A 21,104-nucleotide genomic window follows, 5' to 3' on the forward strand; every position below is an offset into this window, starting at 1 on the left:
GCAATGCTAGAGTATTCGCGAACGGCATCATACGCAACGACCGGGACAAGGTAGACTGGATCTTTCAAGAACTGAGCCTTTAGAAGAAGGCGGGAGCAACAAGAGTGCCAAACTTTAGCGAGTAGCTGCGTGAGTGAGTAGGAGTGGAGGTGGTGTTGTGCGCCGAGCTGTGGTCTGCAACTAACATGTAATGTATTGTACATATATTTCTGCCTTCTATAAAGCTAAGGTACGCCTTTGGCGTACTCTCGAAAAAAACATGTCGAGTCCAACTTTCACATCCCAGATCCTACTTCCACATACTAGATTTAAAGGAGGCCAAAATTGACCATTTCAATTAGAGGTGCTATCAGGTAATGATTTTCCTTTCAATTATGGCTCCTTTCTATCTACGTATAATTGTATGAAAATGTTAGATTTAACTCAGCCTTGTCTATAAACAAAAATGTGTCAATTTCTTGCCTTACTTCTTGGCTGTGCTTGAACTCTGTGTCATTTGACGCAACGGGTCATCTAGTTTATCAGAGGGTCCTCAGGCCACGCTATGAAGCAGCAGCCTGATTAAGAGTTAAAATGGTGACACGTTGATAACAGCGAGCAGGCGGATTGGAACGTTGATACATGCTGGATGGTTGTAGATGTCAAATTGTGAGGGGCTCTTGCAGCTACTGGGTTTTATTATTTTTTAATTCCTCAGCAAAACATTCTTCCGAATGCTCGTTCAAAAAAGTCAATCTATTTTCCAGAGAATCTTGTAACTTTAAAAGTTATAAAGTGATCTAAAGAATAATCAGAGGTAAAGTGGCTCTTTGCTCGGCCCGGCCCGGCCCTGAATAGCCCTCCCTCGGTCAGTTGTACCGGCCAGACCTCCTTCCTCTCCAAGAGTCAATCTCGACGGGGTACCATCGATTTCCTAAATCCGGCGCCGCCGAAAGTGCCTCTCCGCCCTACCTCGCCGCGTCGTCTCCTCTCCACCCTACCTGACCGGTGTTCAGGCCGCCGCCGTCATGCTCCTCCGGACGCGCCGCTGCCTTCCTGCCGCTCTTTCCCGCGCAGCCGTCCATCCACGCGTCTCCCCTGCGCTGCCCTCCCCTGGAGCTCCGCGACAACATGGCCCCGTGGCCGTGGCGAACCAGGGGAGCGCACTCGAGCCCCGATCTGGACCGATCGATTGGGTTCGGAGCTCCACGATGGCCCGAGCGAATCCGGCAACGCTGTTCCCAGCATCCACTGGGGGACATTACAGGGTTAGTCAAAAGTTTAATCCATTTTCTCGCGTAATTGTGTACTCATCTGGTATTTCCACTGCAGATTGGTATGCAGGCCCGATGGTTCTCGTCGGCAGGTAGAGTGTTCTAACTTTAACATGGTCTCAGGGGAATGCATGTGTTTTTTTTTCTTCAGAGAAACATATGCAGTTATGCACGTGCGCTTTCGGTGGAGATGTTTTTTTCTAATATTATATGCACTAGAATTAATTTGTGCATCCATTTTTATTGCATATAAACAAGCCATGCAAATGTTTAATACTCCCTCCGTCACAGTTTACAAGTCCTACACCTATACCTAGGTTGCCAATTTTATCACCCTAATATAAACTATATAACACAAAAATTATACCTTTTGAAAATAGAACATCTGAAGTTTATATTGGTATATTTTTTGTAATATATGACTTGTATTAGGTTAGTCAAATTGACGACCTAGGGGTACGCGTACGCCCTGTAAACTGAGAGAGAGGAAGTAGCTTATGGATCCTGTGCAATTCATCTCTGCCTGAATTTGCGTCAACTGAACTCTGAAATGCAAATGCCTGATTGTGAACTTGAACCTCATGGAAATGCCAGTTTTTTTTTTTTCTGATTTAGACTATTAGTGCTTCCTGATCGTTGTTCAATATAATTGGTAAACAACGACATAAGTTCATGCGCAGCCAAGGGAAGGTAGTAGCCTGAGGACTCTTAATTCTACGTATTATCTCGATGACAATTACTATTGAATCCCGAGCACATCCTTTTGTCACACTATGTACTTGTGCCATCACATCCTCTCTCTTTTATTACATTTGCAACTTAATTTTCAAGTGAAGATGTACTTGAACATTTATAGCGAATAATGTCCATTATATCATTATTTTGCTCTTATAACTTTGGCAGGGCTTCCGCCACACATGGTGATTGGGATGCCAGCGCTGTCCCCTACAATGGTAAGAGCTTAAAAATGGTCATACTAATACCTGATGATTGCGTTTTCCCCATTTATACATATTTGACTCTAACATAATTTTCATTAGAATCAAGGTAACATCACAAAATGGAGAAAACAGGAAGGCGATAAGGTGAGGCTTTTGTTATAGGAATCTTCCATCATATGCCTTGAATACCCTAGTATAGGGTTCTTTACATTTCTCTCTCTTAGCAACTCCAGGTATAGTACCTTCTAAAGTTATATGTTGTTTGCAGATAGAGGTTGGTGATGTGATCTGTGAGATAGAAACTGACAAAGCCACGCTTGAATTTGAAACTCTTGAAGAGGGGTAATGTCCTCTTATTCCACTTCCCATTGCATTTGAAGAGAGATTGTTGACTCTTCTCATGTCATTCTTTTCGAATTACACAAATAATAGTGTATATCAAGTGTTTCCTTAAAGGAATGATTTTCAGCAAAGTTTACATAGTTCACCGTAATATGGTTTTTACACTTTGAACAAGTTACATAGGTTTCATTAGAATTCCCATGCAGTGATAGAACTTGTCAGAATGCTCTTGGGACAGTTTGCCATCCAATTTATTTATTTCTGACTAGCAACCATCAAAATTTATGGCTCCCACATTCTTTCTAGCTGCAAGTAATCTGAATATTTTGCCAGGTCTTGTTACATTTCTTCCCATTCTTTTTTAGAAAAATATGGTTTGCTGGCTGACTTAACCAAACTACATTGACAACCCTTTCTCTCCCTATTGCTTTTGCTAGTTGATATTAAATCCCTAGTTGACACAGGTGTAATTAAGTTCTGTATGAAATGTGCATAGAAAGGTTCAGTAATCCCCGTGAAACTGATTAATCTTTAACCAATTTCATCACTATCGGGATGGACATTATGTGGCAACTATGTGTACGCTATCCGTTGACCTTAGTTGTTATATTGTACTCCCTCCATAAAGAAATATAAGAGCGGTTTAGATCACTTATATTTCTTTACAGAGAGAGTCCAATTTTTGTTTTTAAAAAAATCCTCTGTTATTGTACCATATTGCTCTGTTGTACTGAACTGTTATACAGTGTTGTGTTTTTGCTCTAAACTTCTTTCTCTAGGTACAACTTGTGTTTGCCCGCCTTTTATGTTTATTCTTCTGTCCCATGCATATCTGTGTAATCTGTGCACATCTTCATTTTGGTTCACCACTTCAATTCTGCAGGTATCTGGCCAAGATTTTAGTACCTGAAGGTTCAAAGGATGTTCAGGTTGGACAACCCATTTATGTCACGGTATAGCTCCATGCTTAGTTGATATTTCGTATTATTTCATTGGCCACTGAATTTTGAAGTCAGCAGTACTTACTTTTGCCATGCCCATTTGAAGGTCGAAGAATCCGATGATATTGAAAAGATACCTGCTGATACCTCCTTTGGAGGTGACCATAAGGAGGATGAGTCAAGTGGAAGTGCAGCACAAACTGTCGAAGTTGATGCAGCTGAACAAAGCCCAGTAATGAGCCGCATCAGCCCTGCAGCTAAGATGCTGATCAAAGAACATGGTCTTAATGCCTCTTTGCTGAAGGCATCAGGTCCCCGTGGCACCCTTCTGAAAGGTGATGTTTTGGCTGCGTTGAAGTCAGGCACTGCTTTAAGTTCAGCCAAAGAAAAGACAGCTCCAGCTGCACCTTCGCCCCAACCAGCTCGTGATTCCCAAGTTCACTCTCAGACAACTTCACCAAAGAGCGACACATTTGAAGATATAACGAATACTCAGATACGCAAGGTACTGTGTTTGGCTACCTATTTTATTTTATTGCATCAGCAAACACTTCTATGGAAGACTTAATTCAGATTTGTATTCGCTACACATCACATCCTGTAAAAGAAGGATCACCATTCTATCTGAAAATTAACTTTATTTCAAAATAAAATTTAAATTGTAATGCCAAAATTTGACAGGCCTTTTGATTTTTGTATCTTGTTGGGAGCAACCACATATTGGTTAACAACGAAGTTGGCTTCTCAACTCCCACATCTAGGCCCTGTTTGTTGATAGTCTTTGCTTCCTCTCAAGAAGCCTGCAAGCTGATGCAAAGTGTTTCAGCTTCTCATTAAATAAAAAACATCCCTATGAAGGTATTGAAGCAACAGAATCTGCAACTCTTTTTTTTGGGGGCATGAGCTTCTAGTGCTGTTACTCTGAAGAGTGAAAATGAAGGTACCTTTTAGTTGGAATTGGTGCCTGCAACTTCCCTGAGGCATTTTTCCTGACAACTAAAATAGCTTTCATCTGAGGGCAGTGACACAAAACAATGGGGTGCAGGAGAAGGAAGTTTTTATGCTGGGATGGAAATTAGAGGTGTAAATAAGTGCCAATACAAATGATCCTTCTCTTTAATTGCTACGTATCTTGTTATTGATAACATTACTCCCTCCAGTCCATATTAATTGTCGCTGGTTTAGTAAAACTAGTTGTACCAAACCAGCGGCAATTAAATGAATAGGAGGGAATACATCTTTTTTCAAAATAAAAAACCAATATGCCTTTCTTGCAGATTAAATTGGTCAATTTTTTTCTCACAATGTCAAAATACATTTATGTAGGTGATTGCAAAAAGGTTGCTTGAATCCAAACAGACTACTCCACATTTGTACCTATCCAAAGGTTTGTATTCATTCTATGTACCTTTTGTAATCTTAATAGCTTTGTTGACATGATTGTATGTGTGATATCGTTGCCAGATGTTATACTGGATCCCTTACTCGCATTCAGGAATGAACTCAAAGGTGTGTATTTTCATCTTTTTCGATGTTCCATTAATTTGGTAACCAGAGTAACCCCTTTTCCCTTGTGCATTCTAATATTGCAGAGCAACACGGTGTTAAAGTTTCAGTAAATGATATTGTCATAAAAGCTGTGGCACTTGCCTTAAGGAACGTCCCTGAAGCAAATGGTAATGCTGCAACATTTCTTTTTTAAGATGTGCTGCAACATTTTTCGCCAATATATAAAATTAAGTTATTCTTTATTTTATGAAAGACAACCGGATTTTGTTGTAAATCAGATATATCAGGTGCAAACCTTCTTGGTGTAGACATTTCGTTACTCAAAAAACAGTGTCAGTGTGGTGTCCCTAGGGACAGTGGTAGAATCCTATGATAAAACTCCTTGAACACAAACACGATTCATTTCCATATTGATCAGAAGGTACATGAAAAAAAAATATCATTTTAACTTAGGTCAGTTTCAACAATGATATTGCATCGTAGTTTGTGTTTCTTGAAGTTCGTGCTTCGACTGATTATTTAAATGTTCAGTCACATATTCTGGGTATGTCTAGTACTCCCTCTGTAAACTAATATAAGAGCGTTTAGATCACTACTTTAGTATTCTATAAACGCTCTTATATTAGTTTACGGAGGGGGTACTTTGTTAGCCTCTATTATGTAAATCTCATGTTTTATCATTAATTGCCAGCTTACTGGGACAATTCGAAGGAAGAAGCCCAGAAGTGTGATTCAGTGGATATATCTATTGCTGTTGCTACAGAGAAGGTATGGCAGCATTGTAAACATAAGTTTTTGTTATCATATGTTGGACACTTGGACTTCTTTAATGACAGTCTTTGCTGTTCTAGGGCCTGATGACTCCTATAATAAGAAACGCGGATCAAAAGACTATATCAGCAATATCTTCAGAGGTATGACAAGCTTCTAAGTTTAAGCAGATTCTTCAGCAGCATGTTTTTGTGTCCAAAGTTGTTTGCATGCAGTTCTTATTGTGAACCAGAATCAAGCTTGCATGTGGAAGCACGGAAAATACAAAATTCTTACATAATTGTAGACTATTTTCAGTGTTCCAGTAGATATGGAAGATTTATGGTTTCCCCCTTATTAACTATTGTAGGTCAAACAGCTAGCCGAAAAGGCACGTGCTGGGAAGCTTGCTCCTAATGAGTTCCAGGGGGGTACTTTCAGGCAAGTGACCTGTTCATGTTTGACACTGCAAGTTAATGCTGTCAAACTGTATGATATTCCACATTTGACATCTTTACCTCTGCATGGTTATGCAGTATCTCAAATCTAGGAATGTATCCGGTGGACCACTTCTGTGCTATCATTAATCCTCCACAGGTTCCTCCTTGTCCCTTGTCCTGTCATAAGGAGGTCCTTTGAGTTTGTACCGATAATCGTGTTTCATATCTTTCTGCCAGGCTGGCATTCTCGCTGTTGGTCGGGGTAACAAGGTTGTGGTGCCTGTGATGGACAATGACGGTATATTTTCTTGAATATGTGACGCCCTGCTCAAAATAGTTGCATTCATATTTAAACTCATGTTGCTTTGTCCAGGAACAGAGAAGGCTGCTGTAGTAACAAAGATGATGCTGACACTGTCTGCTGATCATCGTATATTTGATGGGCAAGTAGGAGGTATTGATCGTCTTAGCCCTGTAATTTCACCTGTCTGCTCTCGTGTCATTTACATTCTTCCTTGTATGTCACATTGTGGAACAGGCAAGTTTTTCACGGAGCTGGCATTGAACTTCAGCGACATCAGGAGGCTGCTTTTGTAAATGAAAGGTGCTGTGTTATCGTGTTTCCAAGAATTCTTTGGAGAAGGTGGCCCAAGAAAAGACACTAGGTGCAAATTTAGTTTCAGTTGCTTGATCACCAGCGCATAAGAAGTAACCAGTTTTGTAAATTAATAAGAGAGTTGGCAACTCCACGGCGTTTTTTCCTCCTTAATTTGGGAGCTGATCCCCGAGAAGTTACGGCCATTTCATGTTTGATGTGGTTACACAAACATCAACTATTGAGGCTGAGGTTTGTTGCCACGTTTCCTGAGGATTTCTGTCAACATAAGACGTTTTTGCCCATGACTTAGATACATGGCTTGATGACAGTAATAAGTAATGATTCCTTCTACAATATTGATATGCATACTTCTGAGCATCTCAGATTGTTTGTCAGTTTCCCCAGTTGTGTTTATGTCATACTCCCTCTGTGTGATAAAATTGGATGTATCTAGCACTAAAATATGTCTAGATACATCTATTTCTTTGACGAGTATTTTGGGACCGGAGGGAGTATCTTGCATATATCCTAAGATGCAATATACTGTGGAGATAGATGTTGGGTTGATGGCTACATCTGCATGGATTTCATGTTGATCTCCAAGGGCAGGCCGAATGACCATGACAAGAAAAGGCAAAGGGATGATTTTACCCATTATAGCAGAATTGATCGGGTCTGCGGCGGCAACTTCTACATATTGCCGCACATCTCTCTGATTTGTTGGGAACATATTTCGAAAGTACATCACATGACAAAAAGGATTATAAACAGAAAGAACGAAAAAAAGGAGAGGAAGGAGATAACAGCGATAGGACTGAGAACATATTTCGAAAGTACATCACATGACAAAAAGGATTATAAACAGAAAGAACGAAAAAAAGGAGAGGAAGGAGATAACAGCGATAGGACTGAGAACAAATAATTAAAAAAATATTTCCGACCTGCCGGATTCGAACCAGCGACCTAAGGATTGATCTGCAACACTACAGTCCTCCGCTCTACCAACTGAGCTAAGGTCGGTCTGTGTCTCTGAATTAATGAAATTGTATAATTCACCTGTAGTCGGGGCACAACAAGCCAATGCATAGAGCCTTAGAAAACTTCTTATAAGTCATCCTACGCATGTTGTCGTTAAGATGCAATATATTTTCTCCTAAAAAACGATGCACTATATTTTGGCAAGCTGGGGGTAAAGCACATAGCGGGTAGCCATAGTAATAATCAAGTTGTTATTGGTGTCCGTGTCACTCCAAGGGGTGCGGGCATCAGTGCATCACCATCCCCGACCTCCCCTCCCCTCATCACTCCCCTTGCCACCACCGGAAGAAACCGCCAGAAACCACCCGCTCACGGACGATGGAGACAGGGCTTCTCTCCTCGCGAGATGTTGGCGCCATGTCCTTGGACACACATCTTGGCTTCAGGGGTGGCTAGCCGAGGTGACTTAAGGAGGCGATGTTCGAGGTGGCAGTTATGGTGGCCCCACCAGCTCCGCTCTTGGGTGGCGTCGGCTGCCGCACTAGATAGAGGGGCGATGGTGCGAGGCAATATTGCAGCTGCTGCCTTCCTAGTCGTTCGAGGTTGGATGTCGACCGTGAAGGAAATATGCCCTAGAGGCAATAATAAAGTTATTATTTATTTCCTTATATCATGATAAATGTTTATTATTCATGCTAGAATTGTATTAACCGGAAACTTAGTACATGTGTGAATACATAGACAAACAGAGTATCACTAATATGCCTCTACTTGACTAGCTCGTTGAATCAAAGATGGTTAAGTTTCCTAGCCATAGACATGAGTTGTCATTTGATTAACGGGATCACATCATTAGAGAATGATGTGATTGACTTGACCCATTTCGTTAGCTTAGCATTTGATCGTTTAGTATATTACTATTGCTTTCTTCATGACTTATACATGTTCCTCTGACTATGAGATTATGCAACTCCCGAATACCGGAGGAACACTTTGTGTGCTATCAAATGTCACAACGTAACTGGGTGATTATAAAGGTGCTCTACAGGTGTCTCCGATGGTACTTGTTGAGTTGGCATAGATCGAGATTAGGATTTGTCACTCCGATTGTCGGAGAGGTATCTCTGGGCCCTCTCGGTAATGTACATCACTATAAGCCTTGCAAGCAATGTAGTTAATGAGTTAGTTACGTGATGTAGCATTACGGAACGAGTAAAGAGACTTGCCGGTAACGAGATTGAACTAGGTATTGAGATACCGATGATCGAATCTCGGGCAAGTAACATACCGATGACAAAGGGAACAACGTATATCGTTATGCGGTTTGACCGATAAAGATCTTCGTAGAATATGTAGGAACCAATATGAGCATCCAGGTTCCGCTATTGGTTATTGACCGGAGACATGTCTCGTTCATGTCTACATAGTTCTCGAACCCGTAGGGTCCGCACACTTAACGTTCGGTGACGAGCGATATTACGAGTTTATGTGTTTTGATGTACCGAAGGTAGTTCGAAGTCCCGGATTTGATCACGGACACGATGAGGAGTCTTGAAATGGTCGAGACATAAAGATCGAAATATTGGAAGCCTATGTTTGGACATCGGAATGGTTCCGGATGAGTTCGGGCATTTTCCGGAGTACCGGGAGGTTACCGGAACCCCCCAGGGAGTATATGGGCCTTATTGGGCCTTAGTGTAAAAGAGGAGAGAGAAGGAAAAGGTGGCAGACGCACCCCCCTAGCCCAATCCAAATTGGGAGGGGGCTGCCCCCCTTTCCTTTCTCCTCTCCTCCCCTTCCTTCTCTCCTACTCCTACTACATGGAAGGGGGGAATCCTACTCCCGGTGGGGGTAGGACTCCCCTAGGGCGCGCCATAGAGAGGGCCGGCCCCTCCCCTCCTCCACTCCTTTATATACGGGGGAGGGGGCACCCCATAGACACACAAGTTGATCATTGATCTTTTAGCCGTGTGTTGTGCCCCCCTCCACCATAATCCACCTCGATAATATCGTAGCGGTGCTTAGGCGAAGCCCTGTTCCGGTAGCAACATCATCACCGTCATCATGCCGTCGTGCTGACGGAACTCTCCCTCGAAGCTCTACTGGATCGTGAGTTCGCGGGACGTCACTGAGCCGAACGTGTGCAGATCGCGGAGGTGTCGTACCTTCGGTGCTGGATCGGTCGATCGTGAAGACGTACGACTACATCAACTGCGTTGTCATAACACTTCTGCTTACGGTCTACGAGGGTACGCAGACGATACTCTCCCCTCTCGTTGCTATGCATCACCATGATCTTGCGTGTGCGTAGGAATTTTTTTGAAATTACTGCGTTCCCCAACAGTGGCATCCAAGCCAGGTTTATGCGTAGATGTTATATGCACGAGTAGAACACAAAGGAGTTGTGGGCGTGGGTATATACATATTGCTTGCCATCACTATTTGATTCTTGATTTAGCGGCATTGTTGGATGAAGCGGCCCAGACCGACATTACGCGTACACTTACACGAGACTGGTTCTACCGACGTGCTTCGCACACAGGTGGCTAGTGGGTGTCTGTTTCTCCAACTTTAGTTGAATCGGATTCAATGAACAAGGTTCTTTCTGAAGATCAAAAAGCAATCACTATACCGCGTTGTGGTTTTTGATGCAATCACTATACCGCATTGTGGTTTTTGATGCGCAGGTAAGAACGGTTCTTGCTCAGCCCGTAGCAGCCACGTAAAACTTGCAACAACAAAGTAGAGGACGTCTAACTTGTTTTTGTAGGGCATGTTGTGATGTGATATGTTCAAGATGTGATGAGATATAAATTGTTGTATGAGATTATCATGTTTTGTTGAAGTTATCGGCAACTGGCAGAAGCCTTATGGTTGTCTCTTTATTGCATAAGATGCAAGCGCCAAATAAATTGCTTTACTTTATCGCTATGCGATAACAATAGTTGCAAGAGCAATAGTTGGCAAGACGACCATGTGAAGACACGTTGATAGAGATCATGGTGTCATGCCGGTGACGATAGAGATCATCATGGTACTTTGGAGATGGAGATCAAAGGAACAAGATGATCATGGCCATATCATGTCACATATTTTGATTGCATGTGATGTTTATCCTTTATGCATCTTATTTTGCTTAGTTCGGCGGTAGCATTATAAGATGATCTCTCACTAAATTTCAAGGTATAAGTGTTCTCCCTGAGTACGCACCGTTTCTATAGTTCATCGTGCCGAGACACCACGTGATGATCGGGTGTGATAAGCACTACGTTCATATACAACGGGTGCAAGCCAGTTTTGCACACGTAGAATACTCGGGTTAAACTTGACGAGCCTAGCATATGCAGATATGGCCTCGCAACACTGAGACCGAAAGGTCGAACATGAATCACATAGTAGATATGATCAACATAGAGATGTTCACCATTGAAAACTACTCCATCTCACGTGATGATCGGACATGGTTTAGTTGTTATGGATCACGTGATCACTTAGATGATTAGAGGGATGTCTATCTAAGTGGGAGTTCTTTAGTAATTTGATTAATTGAACTTTAATTTATCATGAACTTAGTCTTGATAGTATTTGCATAACTATGTTGTAGATCAATAGCTCGCGATGTAGCTCCCCGTCTTTTTTTGATATGTTCCTAGAGAAAAACTATGTTGAAAGATGATAGTAGCAATGATGCGGACTAGGTCCGTGATCCGAGGATTATCCTCATTGCTGCATAGAAGAATTATGTCCTTGATGCACCGCTAGGTGACAGACCTATTGCAGGAGAAGATGCATATGTTATGAACGTTTGACAAGCTCGGTATGATGACTACTTGATAGTTTAGTGCACCATGCTTTACGGCTTAGAACCGGGACTTCAAAATTTTTGAACGCCATGGAGCATATAAGATGTTCCATGAGTTGAAATTGGTATTTCATACTCATGCCCGTGTCAAGAGGTATGAGACCTCTGACAATACTTTTCCTACAAGATGGAGGAGAATAGCTCAACCAGTGAGCATGTGCTCAGATTGTCTGGGTACTACAATTGCTTGAATCAAGTGGGAGTTAATCTTCCAGATGAGATAGTAATTGACAAAGTTCTCTAGTCACTATCACCAAGTTACTAGAACTTCGTGATGAACTGTAATATGCAAGGGATAACGAAAACAATTCCCAAGCTCTTCGTGATGCTAAAATCAGCGAAGGTAGAAATCAAGAAAAGCATCAAGTGTTGATGGTTAACAAGACCACTAGTTTGAAGAAAAGGGCAAAGGGATAGAAAGGGAACTTCAAGAAGAATGATAAACAAGTTTTCACTCCTGTGAAGAAGCCCAAAGCTAGACCCAAGCTTGAAACTGAGTGCTTCTACTGCAAAGGAAATGGTCACTGGAAGTGGAGCTGCCCTAGATACTTGGCGGATAAGAAGGGTGGCATAGTGAACAAAGCTATATTGGATATAGATGTTATTGATGTGTACTTTACTAGTGTTTATAGCAACCCCTCGGTATGTGATACTGGTTTAGTTGCTAAGAGTACTAACTCGAAACGGGAGTTGCAAAATAAACAGAGACTAGTTAGGGGCGAGGTGATGATGTGTGTTGGAAGTGATTCCAAGGTTGATAAGATCACCATCACACACTCCCTTTACCTTCGGGATTAGTGTTGAACCTAAAATAAATGTTATTTGGTGTTTGTGTTGAGCATGAATATGATTGGATCATGTTTATTGCAATACGGCTATTCATTTAAGTCAAAGAATAATTCTTGTTCTATTTACATGAATAAAACCTTCTATGGTCATACGCTCAATATAAATGGTTTATTGAATCTTGATCGTAGTGATACACATATTCATAATATTGAAGCCAAAAGATGCAAAGTTAATAATGATAGTGCAACTTATTTGTGGCACTGCCGTTTAGGTCATATTAGTGTAAACCGCATGAAGAAACTCCATGTTGATGGTTTTTGGAATCACTTGATTATGAATCACTTGATGCTTGCGAACCATGCCTCATAGGCAAGATGACTAAGGCTCCGTTCTCCGGAACAATGGAGCGAGCAACTGACTTACTGGAAATAATACATACTGATGTATGCGGTCCGATGAGTGTTGAGGCTCGCGGCGGGTATCATTATTTTCTGACCTTCACATATGATTTGAGCAGATATGGGTATATCTACTTGATGAAACATAAGTCTGAAACATTTGAAAAGTTCAAAGAATTTCAGAGTGAAGTAGAAAATCATCGTAACAAGAAAATCAAGTTTCTACGATCTGATCGTGGAGGCGAATATTTGAGTTATGAGTTTGGACTTCATTTGAAACAATGCGGAATAGTTTCGCAACTCACGCCACCTGGAACACCACAGCGTAATGGTGTGTCTGAACGTCGTAATCGTACTTTACTAGATATGGTGCGATCTATGATGTCTCTCACTGATTTACCACTATCATTTTGGGGTCACGCTTTAGAGACAGCTGCATTCACATTAAATAGGGCACCATCTAAATTCGTCGATATGACACCTTATGAACTGTGGTTTGGCAAGAAACCCAAGTTGTCATTTCTTAAAGTTTGGGGCTGCAAAGCTTATGTGAAAAAGCTTCAGACTGATAACACTAGAAAAAAAATATACTTCCGCGATGATACGTGTTTGTCACAGTAGGTCACGTTTTCTGTCATGCATGTACATCCATGAAAATTTTATGATAGAATCAAGATAGTCATACTTGTGCTGTCGTAGAAGTGTTCCATGACATTACCAAAATTATCATCACGAAAGTGTCCACTTCCATGACGATAAATCGCGCGTCATAGAAGTGCTTTCGTCAAGGGTGACCGACACGTGGCATCCACCGTAACGGAACGCCGTTAAGCTATCGGGTCCGGTTTTGGATCCGATAACCCGTTAACAACCCCGACCAATGGGGATTTTCCATGTGTAAAATCATCATTGGCTGGAGGAAACACGTGTCGGCTAACCGTTGGGATAGATGTCATCCACTCATTGGACCCAAAGTGCCTATGATACGTCGACACGTGGCACGGCCCAATAGAGGCCCATTCCTGTGAAAAGGCCGACCCATTTGACTTGGTCAAAAGGTGGCGGGCCGGCCCACGACAAGCCTGTTAATGACCTATTCGCATATAGCCCATTTACAACCCGCTAACCCAGGGCCCGTTTACGGCCTATCCGAATTAGGCCTAGTAGCGTCATCTGGGCCATCCAATATAATTCCAGCCCGTTTTAACTTCCAGCCCATGTATGGCCCATGACGTCTTTTGGCCCATATGAGGCCCTTAGTAACCCTCGGCCCATTAACGGCCCGTGGTAAAACTGGCCCGTAATGAACAGTGTATCACTTTATACCCATTAACGGCCCATTATTCCGTTGGGCCGTTTCCAGCCCATGTTATCTTTCGTCCTTCTCAGGGCTCATTTATGCTTGGGCTCATTTCCAGCATTCGGATATTCGGTTACTTACGGACCATTACTGTCATTTTCTGCTTGTGGGCCAAATTCAGCCCGTGCTTACAGTCGGCCCGTTAATACGTTGGGCCGTTTCCATAGCGTCATCAAATACGGTCGATTAACGACGGCCCATTATGGTCGGCCCATGAATGGACGATTCCAACTCAAGCCGGTTTACGGCCATAAAGTGGTATGTTATTGGCCCATGTTTGGGCAATCGATCATACGGCCCGTATAAGGCCCATTGATGATACGGCCCATAGAAGGCCCATTGATGATACGACCCGTAGAAGGCCCATTGTTTCTACGGCCCGTAGAAGGCCCAGTGTCACTACAATAAATATGTAGCCCATGGTTATTGTGGCCTAGTTTTAAAAAATAGGTTATTGCGGCCACTAGCAAACCGCGGAAAAAGAACAACACTGACTACAAGCAAACAAATAAACAAGACAACAAGGAAATAAATAAGCAAGCAACTTACGCTAGGCTATCACGGCTATTACACATATTACATCCACTGGGCATCAAAGTTCGCCACCAGTGCAAATATAGGGAACAAAGCAACATATCATATACACTGGTTGTCAAAGTTGGCGACCAGTGCAAATAAACGCTGCAACAAAACAAGTCCAGAACTGAAACCACTTCAGAAGATCTCAAGAAACAATATCCTGGGTACCCATAATGCTGGCAAGATGCTTAGCAAGCTTATTAACTTTCTCTTGTTTGGCGCTTAAATCCTCCAGCGCTTGCTGTTGCACCAGAAAGTATGCGTCTGAATTCTGCAGGGACTTCCTCAGTCCTTCAGCTTCCCGTCACGACACATCTGATCGATGTATTTCAACTTGAAGCTGAGACTCAAGAAGACGAACTGATTCAGATAGCGGGTTCAAAGAGCTTGTGCCAGCAGTAGTGGCTAGTAACTCGAACACTACATCAAGACAGGACTTCTGGGTTCTCTCACTGTCATCAAGGTAGTTTTTATCAGCTTTCTTGGAGACCAACACGGATGTCTCACTATCTTGAACCTTATCTGCATTACTTCTTTCACAATTGCATAACAGGGTATTGTTCTCCAATATTTTGTCCGCATTCTAAAAGAGAAACAAGCAGACACATCACAGGTTTACCATGTTGTATACAAAACTCATTTTGGTAAATCAGTTCAGTAGTAAAGTGCACAGGATAACAACATGAAACAAACATACATCTATGTACCATGGTCACTTTATGGTCTATATCATTCTAGTTTTTGTTGCCAAATCAAGATAGAGACACAGTTCAAATAATATTTGTTCAAGACAAAGCAGAATAGACAAAATATAAGTGTGGGAAACTATAGAGACACTTGTAATGTGCATGACATGAGAACATAACTGTTTATTCAATTGAAACTGAAATCAATATAGGGCAAGTTAGAACAGCAAATCAGTTAAAGAAACAAGTTTAAAACATACCTGTTGCGCCATTGGAGTTTCAATTCCATCCTTCAAATTTGAAAATAGTTGGTCTGAGTAAATACAGTGATGCAAGAGCAAAGGAGTATGAACCATAGCTACATAACCTGACCTGAGAACAATTCTTCTTCTCCTTTAAGAGTTGAGTTGGGATTCAGAGTGGTGGTCTTCGTGCTTTGGGCACTGCAGTTCCCTTACTAACTGCTCGTGTTTGGGTGCTCTGTGGTGGAGACGGTGCTGTGTCAACTGGAACTGGGTTACTATCTGCTGGGGTTGGGGTTAGAAGGGGTGTAGCTGGTTCTCTGTCCAACTGGGTAGGGGTACAATTTGCGAGAGTCTGGGTTATGTGTGGTGGGGCTGGTTCTTGGGCAAGTACAATCGTGGTTCTATCTGCATCAACTGGTAGCACTATCTTTTCTGAAGACCGTGTTCTTACTCCCTTAGATACTGCCATCACCCTCTCCAATTCAAATGGCTGATAAACAAGAAAAGTAATTGAATGTACATACATTGTATGATAGATAGGTGCAATGGATAGTGGGGAATAAAAGAGGGCATGCAATAATTCACATTTATGTTTTCTAACCAAACAGGATAGCATGACACAATTTCACATATATGATGGCTAACTAAACATGATAGCATGATACAATTTCACATTATGATGGCTAACTAAAAAAGATGGAAAGACATAGTTCAAAATATGATGACTATGTAAAGAGGATGACATGATATAACTATATAATGTGTTTATTAAACAGGTTGGCATGCCATAATTCACATACATGCCGCCTATGGAAACATGATAGCATGATATAATTCCCGGATAGAATGACATAATTCAAAATATGATGGCTGTAAACACTAAACAAGATGAGATGATATAACTATATGATGTATTTATTAAATGGGTTGCCATGCCATAATTCAGATAGATGTTGTGTATGTAAACATGATGGCATGATATAATTCAAATATATGATTTATATTGTAAGCAAGTAAGCAGATGGAAATCCATATATGATGTAAAAACTAAGCAATGCAAGACAACATGCATGACATGGGTAATATAACCCTGCCAAGTTTGAGCATAGACCTCAGGGGGGAAATAGGACTGGTCATCAGTCTCCGAATCCTCCTCTGAGGAGCTCTCTGTATCCAGCAAGATGTCTGCTTCAGCAGGTAGCATTGTCTGCTCTGAATACCTTGTTTTCATTCCAGATACTTCCATCACCGCTTCAAATGGCTGATGCACAGGAAGAGTAGTTGAATATACAAACGTTGTCGACAAATGGAACACGTAATACAAAAAAATGATAGCATGATATAATTCACATACATGATGATTGGCTCAACAGCATGGCATTGCATAATTCACATATATAATGCCTTTGCAACAAGATAGCATTGCATAATTCACATATATAATGTCTTGCAACAAGATGGCAATGCATAATTCACATATATGGTAATTAGACACTAAACAGGTGGCATTCACACAAAGCATGTCTAAACTAATCAAATGACATCACAATGCAAGACACCATACGCACGATATGAGAAACATAACCCTGCCAAGTTAATTAGAGCATACACCTCGGGGGAAATAGGACTGGTCATCTGTCTCTGAATCCTCCTCTGAGGAGCTATCCGTAACCAGCGAGATATGTGCTTTGTCAGATAGCATAGTCTGCTCTGAAGACCTTGTTTTCACTCCAGAATTTTCCATCACCGTGACAAATGGCTGATGCACACGAAGAGTAGTTGAATGTCCTAACATTGTTGACAAATGTAATACGTAACAAAAAAAAGGATGATCTGATATAATTCACATATAAGATGACTGGCTAAGCAGGATGGCATTGCAAAATTCACATATATGATGCCTGGCTAAACAAGATGGCATTGCATAATTCACATAAACGATGAATAAACTAAATAGATGGCATTCACACAAAGCATGTCTAAACTAAGCAGTTGACATATTTGATGTATAAAGTAAGCAATGCAAGGCACCATATGCATGATATAACCAACATCAGCATGCCAAGTTAGAGCGAAGAACTCATGAGGTAAATTGGAGTGGTCTTCTGCTTCTGAATCCCCCTTAGAACAGTTATCTTCCTCTTGATTACGATCCGGAATGGGTGGAGGGGGGGCTTCCTTTGCGCCCACCATGGAGCGACGTCTGCATGAAATTTTATTGCCACGCAAGGCTCGTCTCTTTTTCTCTACATGTTCAGTTCCATTGTGTACAATATCTGACATGCATAGGAATAAAACATAGTGAGATTATGTAAGGAGTGCATGCACAAATCCAGAGTGATGGTAGCAAACTATGGATAGACCCAAAACCAATGATAGCAGGCAGCTAATAGCTTTAGTTAAAAAATACAGATAATGGCTCCTTTAATGTTTGTTTGCACCCAACATGAAACTCATAGTAGACACCCGAGATTAACCAGATAGTAGACAGATAATACGGATTGCTGCCCCAATATGTACCCCACAACCATTTAAAAACTCAAGTTTCATCATAAGTTTGGACCTGACTCAGAGTCTAATAGGTGAACACCACGATAAAGTAGCATGTCATCATATTAAGCGACGCATAACGTAAGCAGACACGGAAGAGTGCGACCTCTCTTGCGGACCCATGTAGTCCTCAAGGTCATCTGCTCAGTTGATGATGGTAATGCAGTTGTCGTGGCTGCCAGCGGCGGGGAAGAAGATCTGAGGCGGCGAAAGACAGTCTGGAGAGCGGATCCCTGCTGTGGTGAACCCTTTCGTCGTTGGAGCAACTGAGCTAGGGTGGAACACAGCACCGCAGGAGCAGGACAAACCACACAAGGTTTTCTTTGACACATATCTGTAATAGAAGTAATTGTGTAAGGGCTTGTTTGAATTTTAGGATTCTAACAATGCAGGGATAGGAAATAGATAGGAATAGGATAGGAATGCACGTGCAAAACAGAGAATTTAAAAACAGAGGATTTCTGCCAATCTGGGTGTTTGGTTCACAAGAATGGGAAGATCACAGGATGCAAATAAGCATGGTGAGATTAAGTCAAACCACAAGAAAATGTACGGTTATAATGCTATTATGCTACTACCTCTTAGTCTTGTGCTTCATGAATAGGAATTTGAAAAGGAGGACAAGTGGAAATTAAAATTCCTACAGTTTTTCTTTCAAGGAGTCACTAAACGAACAAATCCTACAGTTTTTCTTTGCTCCATTCCTTTGCACCAAATTCATGAAAAGTAGTACCATATGAAACTTTCGAATTCCTATGTTTTTCATTCACTTTTCCTTTCAAGCACTGACGATTCCAGTAGGCAGGCTTGAGCAAGGAAAAGCCTACACTAAAAAAATGTTTTTGTGCTACTTCTATTACTTTGGACCCAGGCCACTGCCCTACTAGCTCAACTCCCAGGGCAATCGACAAATGCACAACTCAAACGCGCAGAGATAAATAATGATGGCGTTCAAGAGAGTCCATCATGGATAGCTAAGTTGCCTGGTACCTCACTGCTTGTCATATAGTAGGATAAAATGATCGTATTTCCCGTTACTCCGTGTGCTCAGTGGACAATATATATAACATGTAGAGTAAAAAAGATATGCAACAAGTGTACAACCTCTTTGGCGAAGCCATGTTGATCTCAGCGTGATTGGGTTGGCCGGTGAGGATGCTCCGGCTGACTTGGCTATCGGAGGAGGGGAAGAAGATCTTAGGTGTCTGGAGATGGAGCCCGAGGTACTGCTCCGCTATGATGGAGGGTTTCGTCGTTGGAGCAGCTCCGGTGAGTTGTACGACGCCGAGGCTGAAGCAGGACAAGAGAGACAATGCTAACCTGCGTGGAATTCTAATATCATCTCCAATAGATGACGTAAAATACATAACCACAAAGTGCTAGATGTATACATCAGCCGCTCATCTCTGAACTTAACTGTCGAAACTGAATTTAACTACCGAAACTGAACTTAACCGTTGAAACTGAATTTTGCTGTCGAAACTGAATTTTACTGTCGAAACTGAATGCACTAGAGGTGAGGCTACACGTCAGTCGACTGAATTTTTCATCTCCGGTCAGTCGATTTTGCAGCCGTTGGATACGAAATCAAGGGCCTGTAGTTCATCTTCAACCTCCACCCCCCTGAGCCGCCAGCCACCACCGGCCAAACAGCCGCCCCCTGCCGCCCGCGGCCGGCGGTGCGCCGCCCCGCCCGCCCCGATAACACTCCCCACCGCCAGTCCGCCGCTGCCCCGGCCATCCCTGTAGGCCCCCCCTGTGCCGAGCTTTTTCTCCGGTGATCCCCACGCCACCGCCCCACCACCGCCGGCGACCACCGCCCCCACCCTGAACCCTAAGATAGATAGTGGAGTACCTCTTCGGCGAGCCCCCCTCCCTGCTGCGGATGGTTCTTCCTTAACTCCGGCGAGCTCCCCACCCCCTGAAAATCGACTGACCCAAAAGTCGATTCGTTCGACTGAAGTGTAGCTAAATCGGAGCAACATCGCAAGCAAGAGCGAGAGCAGCAGTGCGAGCGAGAGCTAAAGCAGCAGCAGCTCCTACTGATGTGGCCGCCGCCGCCGAGGGAGCGACGCCGTGGAGGAAGTGGCCGGCGACGCCGCCGTGGATGGAGCCGCACCGTGTCGGCTCGGGACCGAGCGCTGGCAGCACCGTGAGATCGAATCAAGAAGAAAATGCGGCGATTAGTGTACAACCTCTTTGGTGGCGCCGATTAGGCCGCAGCTTCATCCGAGGAAACGGTGATGATGATGCTCTTCCGGTGGTGCAGGTATAGACGACGGTGTGGGAATGGAGGTGGCACAAAAGACGAGGGGAACATCGAGGGACGGGGTGGCTGAACCGGCGGGACGACCAGATTGACGACGGATCCTCATCTGGTACGATGGATGAGGGACGTCGAGGTGTTGCTGTGGATGAGGTCATCGGGGAAGAGGCTCCGGTTGGGTGGCGGACGGAGGAGGGTGTGGGGCTTCGCGGGTTTTCCCAGCCTCGGTGTACGAATGGGTGGGTAGATGGGATGGGAGTGGGGAACCATGGCTTAGGGATGCGCTTGTCTGAAATGTGGGGTAAGTTACGAAAGTACCCCCACCGATTTGAGGCAGTTCTTTTGGTTTAGGGGTATCACGGGCATTTCTCGTGTCGGGATTTCACAGGAGGTGGGAGTTTTCGCGCGCGTTGTAATTTTGGAATAGCAAGGTGCGGGTTGAGATGGAGGGAGTTGTCGGAGCACAATGAGACAAAGATATATCTTAAATATTTCGGGCTAACAAGGCGCGGGTTGAAATTTCCGGACAAGCCTAACATGTACTGTACCAAATCAATTCGCACTACAAATGTCGTTCAAAACTTTGAATTCATGTTATATTCAATTAAAATATTTCG

General features: G+C 42.8%; 1 protein-coding gene and 1 non-coding gene across 3 annotated transcripts; one reads left to right on the forward strand and one right to left on the reverse strand.

The window, feature by feature from the left end:
• The first annotated feature begins 832 nt into the window (after positions 1–832).
• Positions 833–7,169, forward strand: LTA3 (Dihydrolipoamide acetyltransferase, long form protein). Of its 2 annotated transcripts, none has more exons than XM_048683821.2 (17): positions 833–1,247; positions 1,312–1,345; positions 2,157–2,206; positions 2,294–2,338; positions 2,463–2,536; positions 3,420–3,489; positions 3,584–3,982; positions 4,804–4,864; positions 4,942–4,986; positions 5,070–5,153; positions 5,678–5,754; positions 5,838–5,900; positions 6,107–6,177; positions 6,273–6,333; positions 6,414–6,474; positions 6,556–6,630; positions 6,715–7,169. In XM_048683821.2, the coding sequence occupies exons 1-17, from the start codon at positions 1,008–1,010 to the stop codon at positions 6,771–6,773; spliced, it is 1,569 nt and encodes a 522-aa protein (XP_048539778.1). In that variant the 5' UTR covers positions 833–1,007; the 3' UTR covers positions 6,774–7,169. The 2 variants fall into 2 exon arrangements, with proteins under 2 accessions (XP_048539778.1, XP_048539777.1); XM_048683820.2 differs by having other exon boundaries at positions 836–1,247; positions 6,550–6,630.
• A 540-nt stretch (positions 7,170–7,709) lies between these two features.
• On the reverse strand, positions 7,710–7,794 carry TRNAY-GUA (transfer RNA tyrosine (anticodon GUA)). The gene is given in 2 exon segments: positions 7,710–7,745; positions 7,758–7,794. It is a non-coding gene; the product is annotated as a tRNA-Tyr (tRNA).
• Positions 7,795–21,104: the final 13,310 nt, after the last annotated feature.

This window comes from Triticum urartu, chromosome 7A, assembly GCF_056163025.1.
Source record: "Triticum urartu cultivar PI428250 chromosome 7A, HENAU_Tu73, whole genome shotgun sequence".
Lineage (NCBI taxonomy): Eukaryota > Viridiplantae > Streptophyta > Magnoliopsida > Poales > Poaceae > Triticum > Triticum urartu.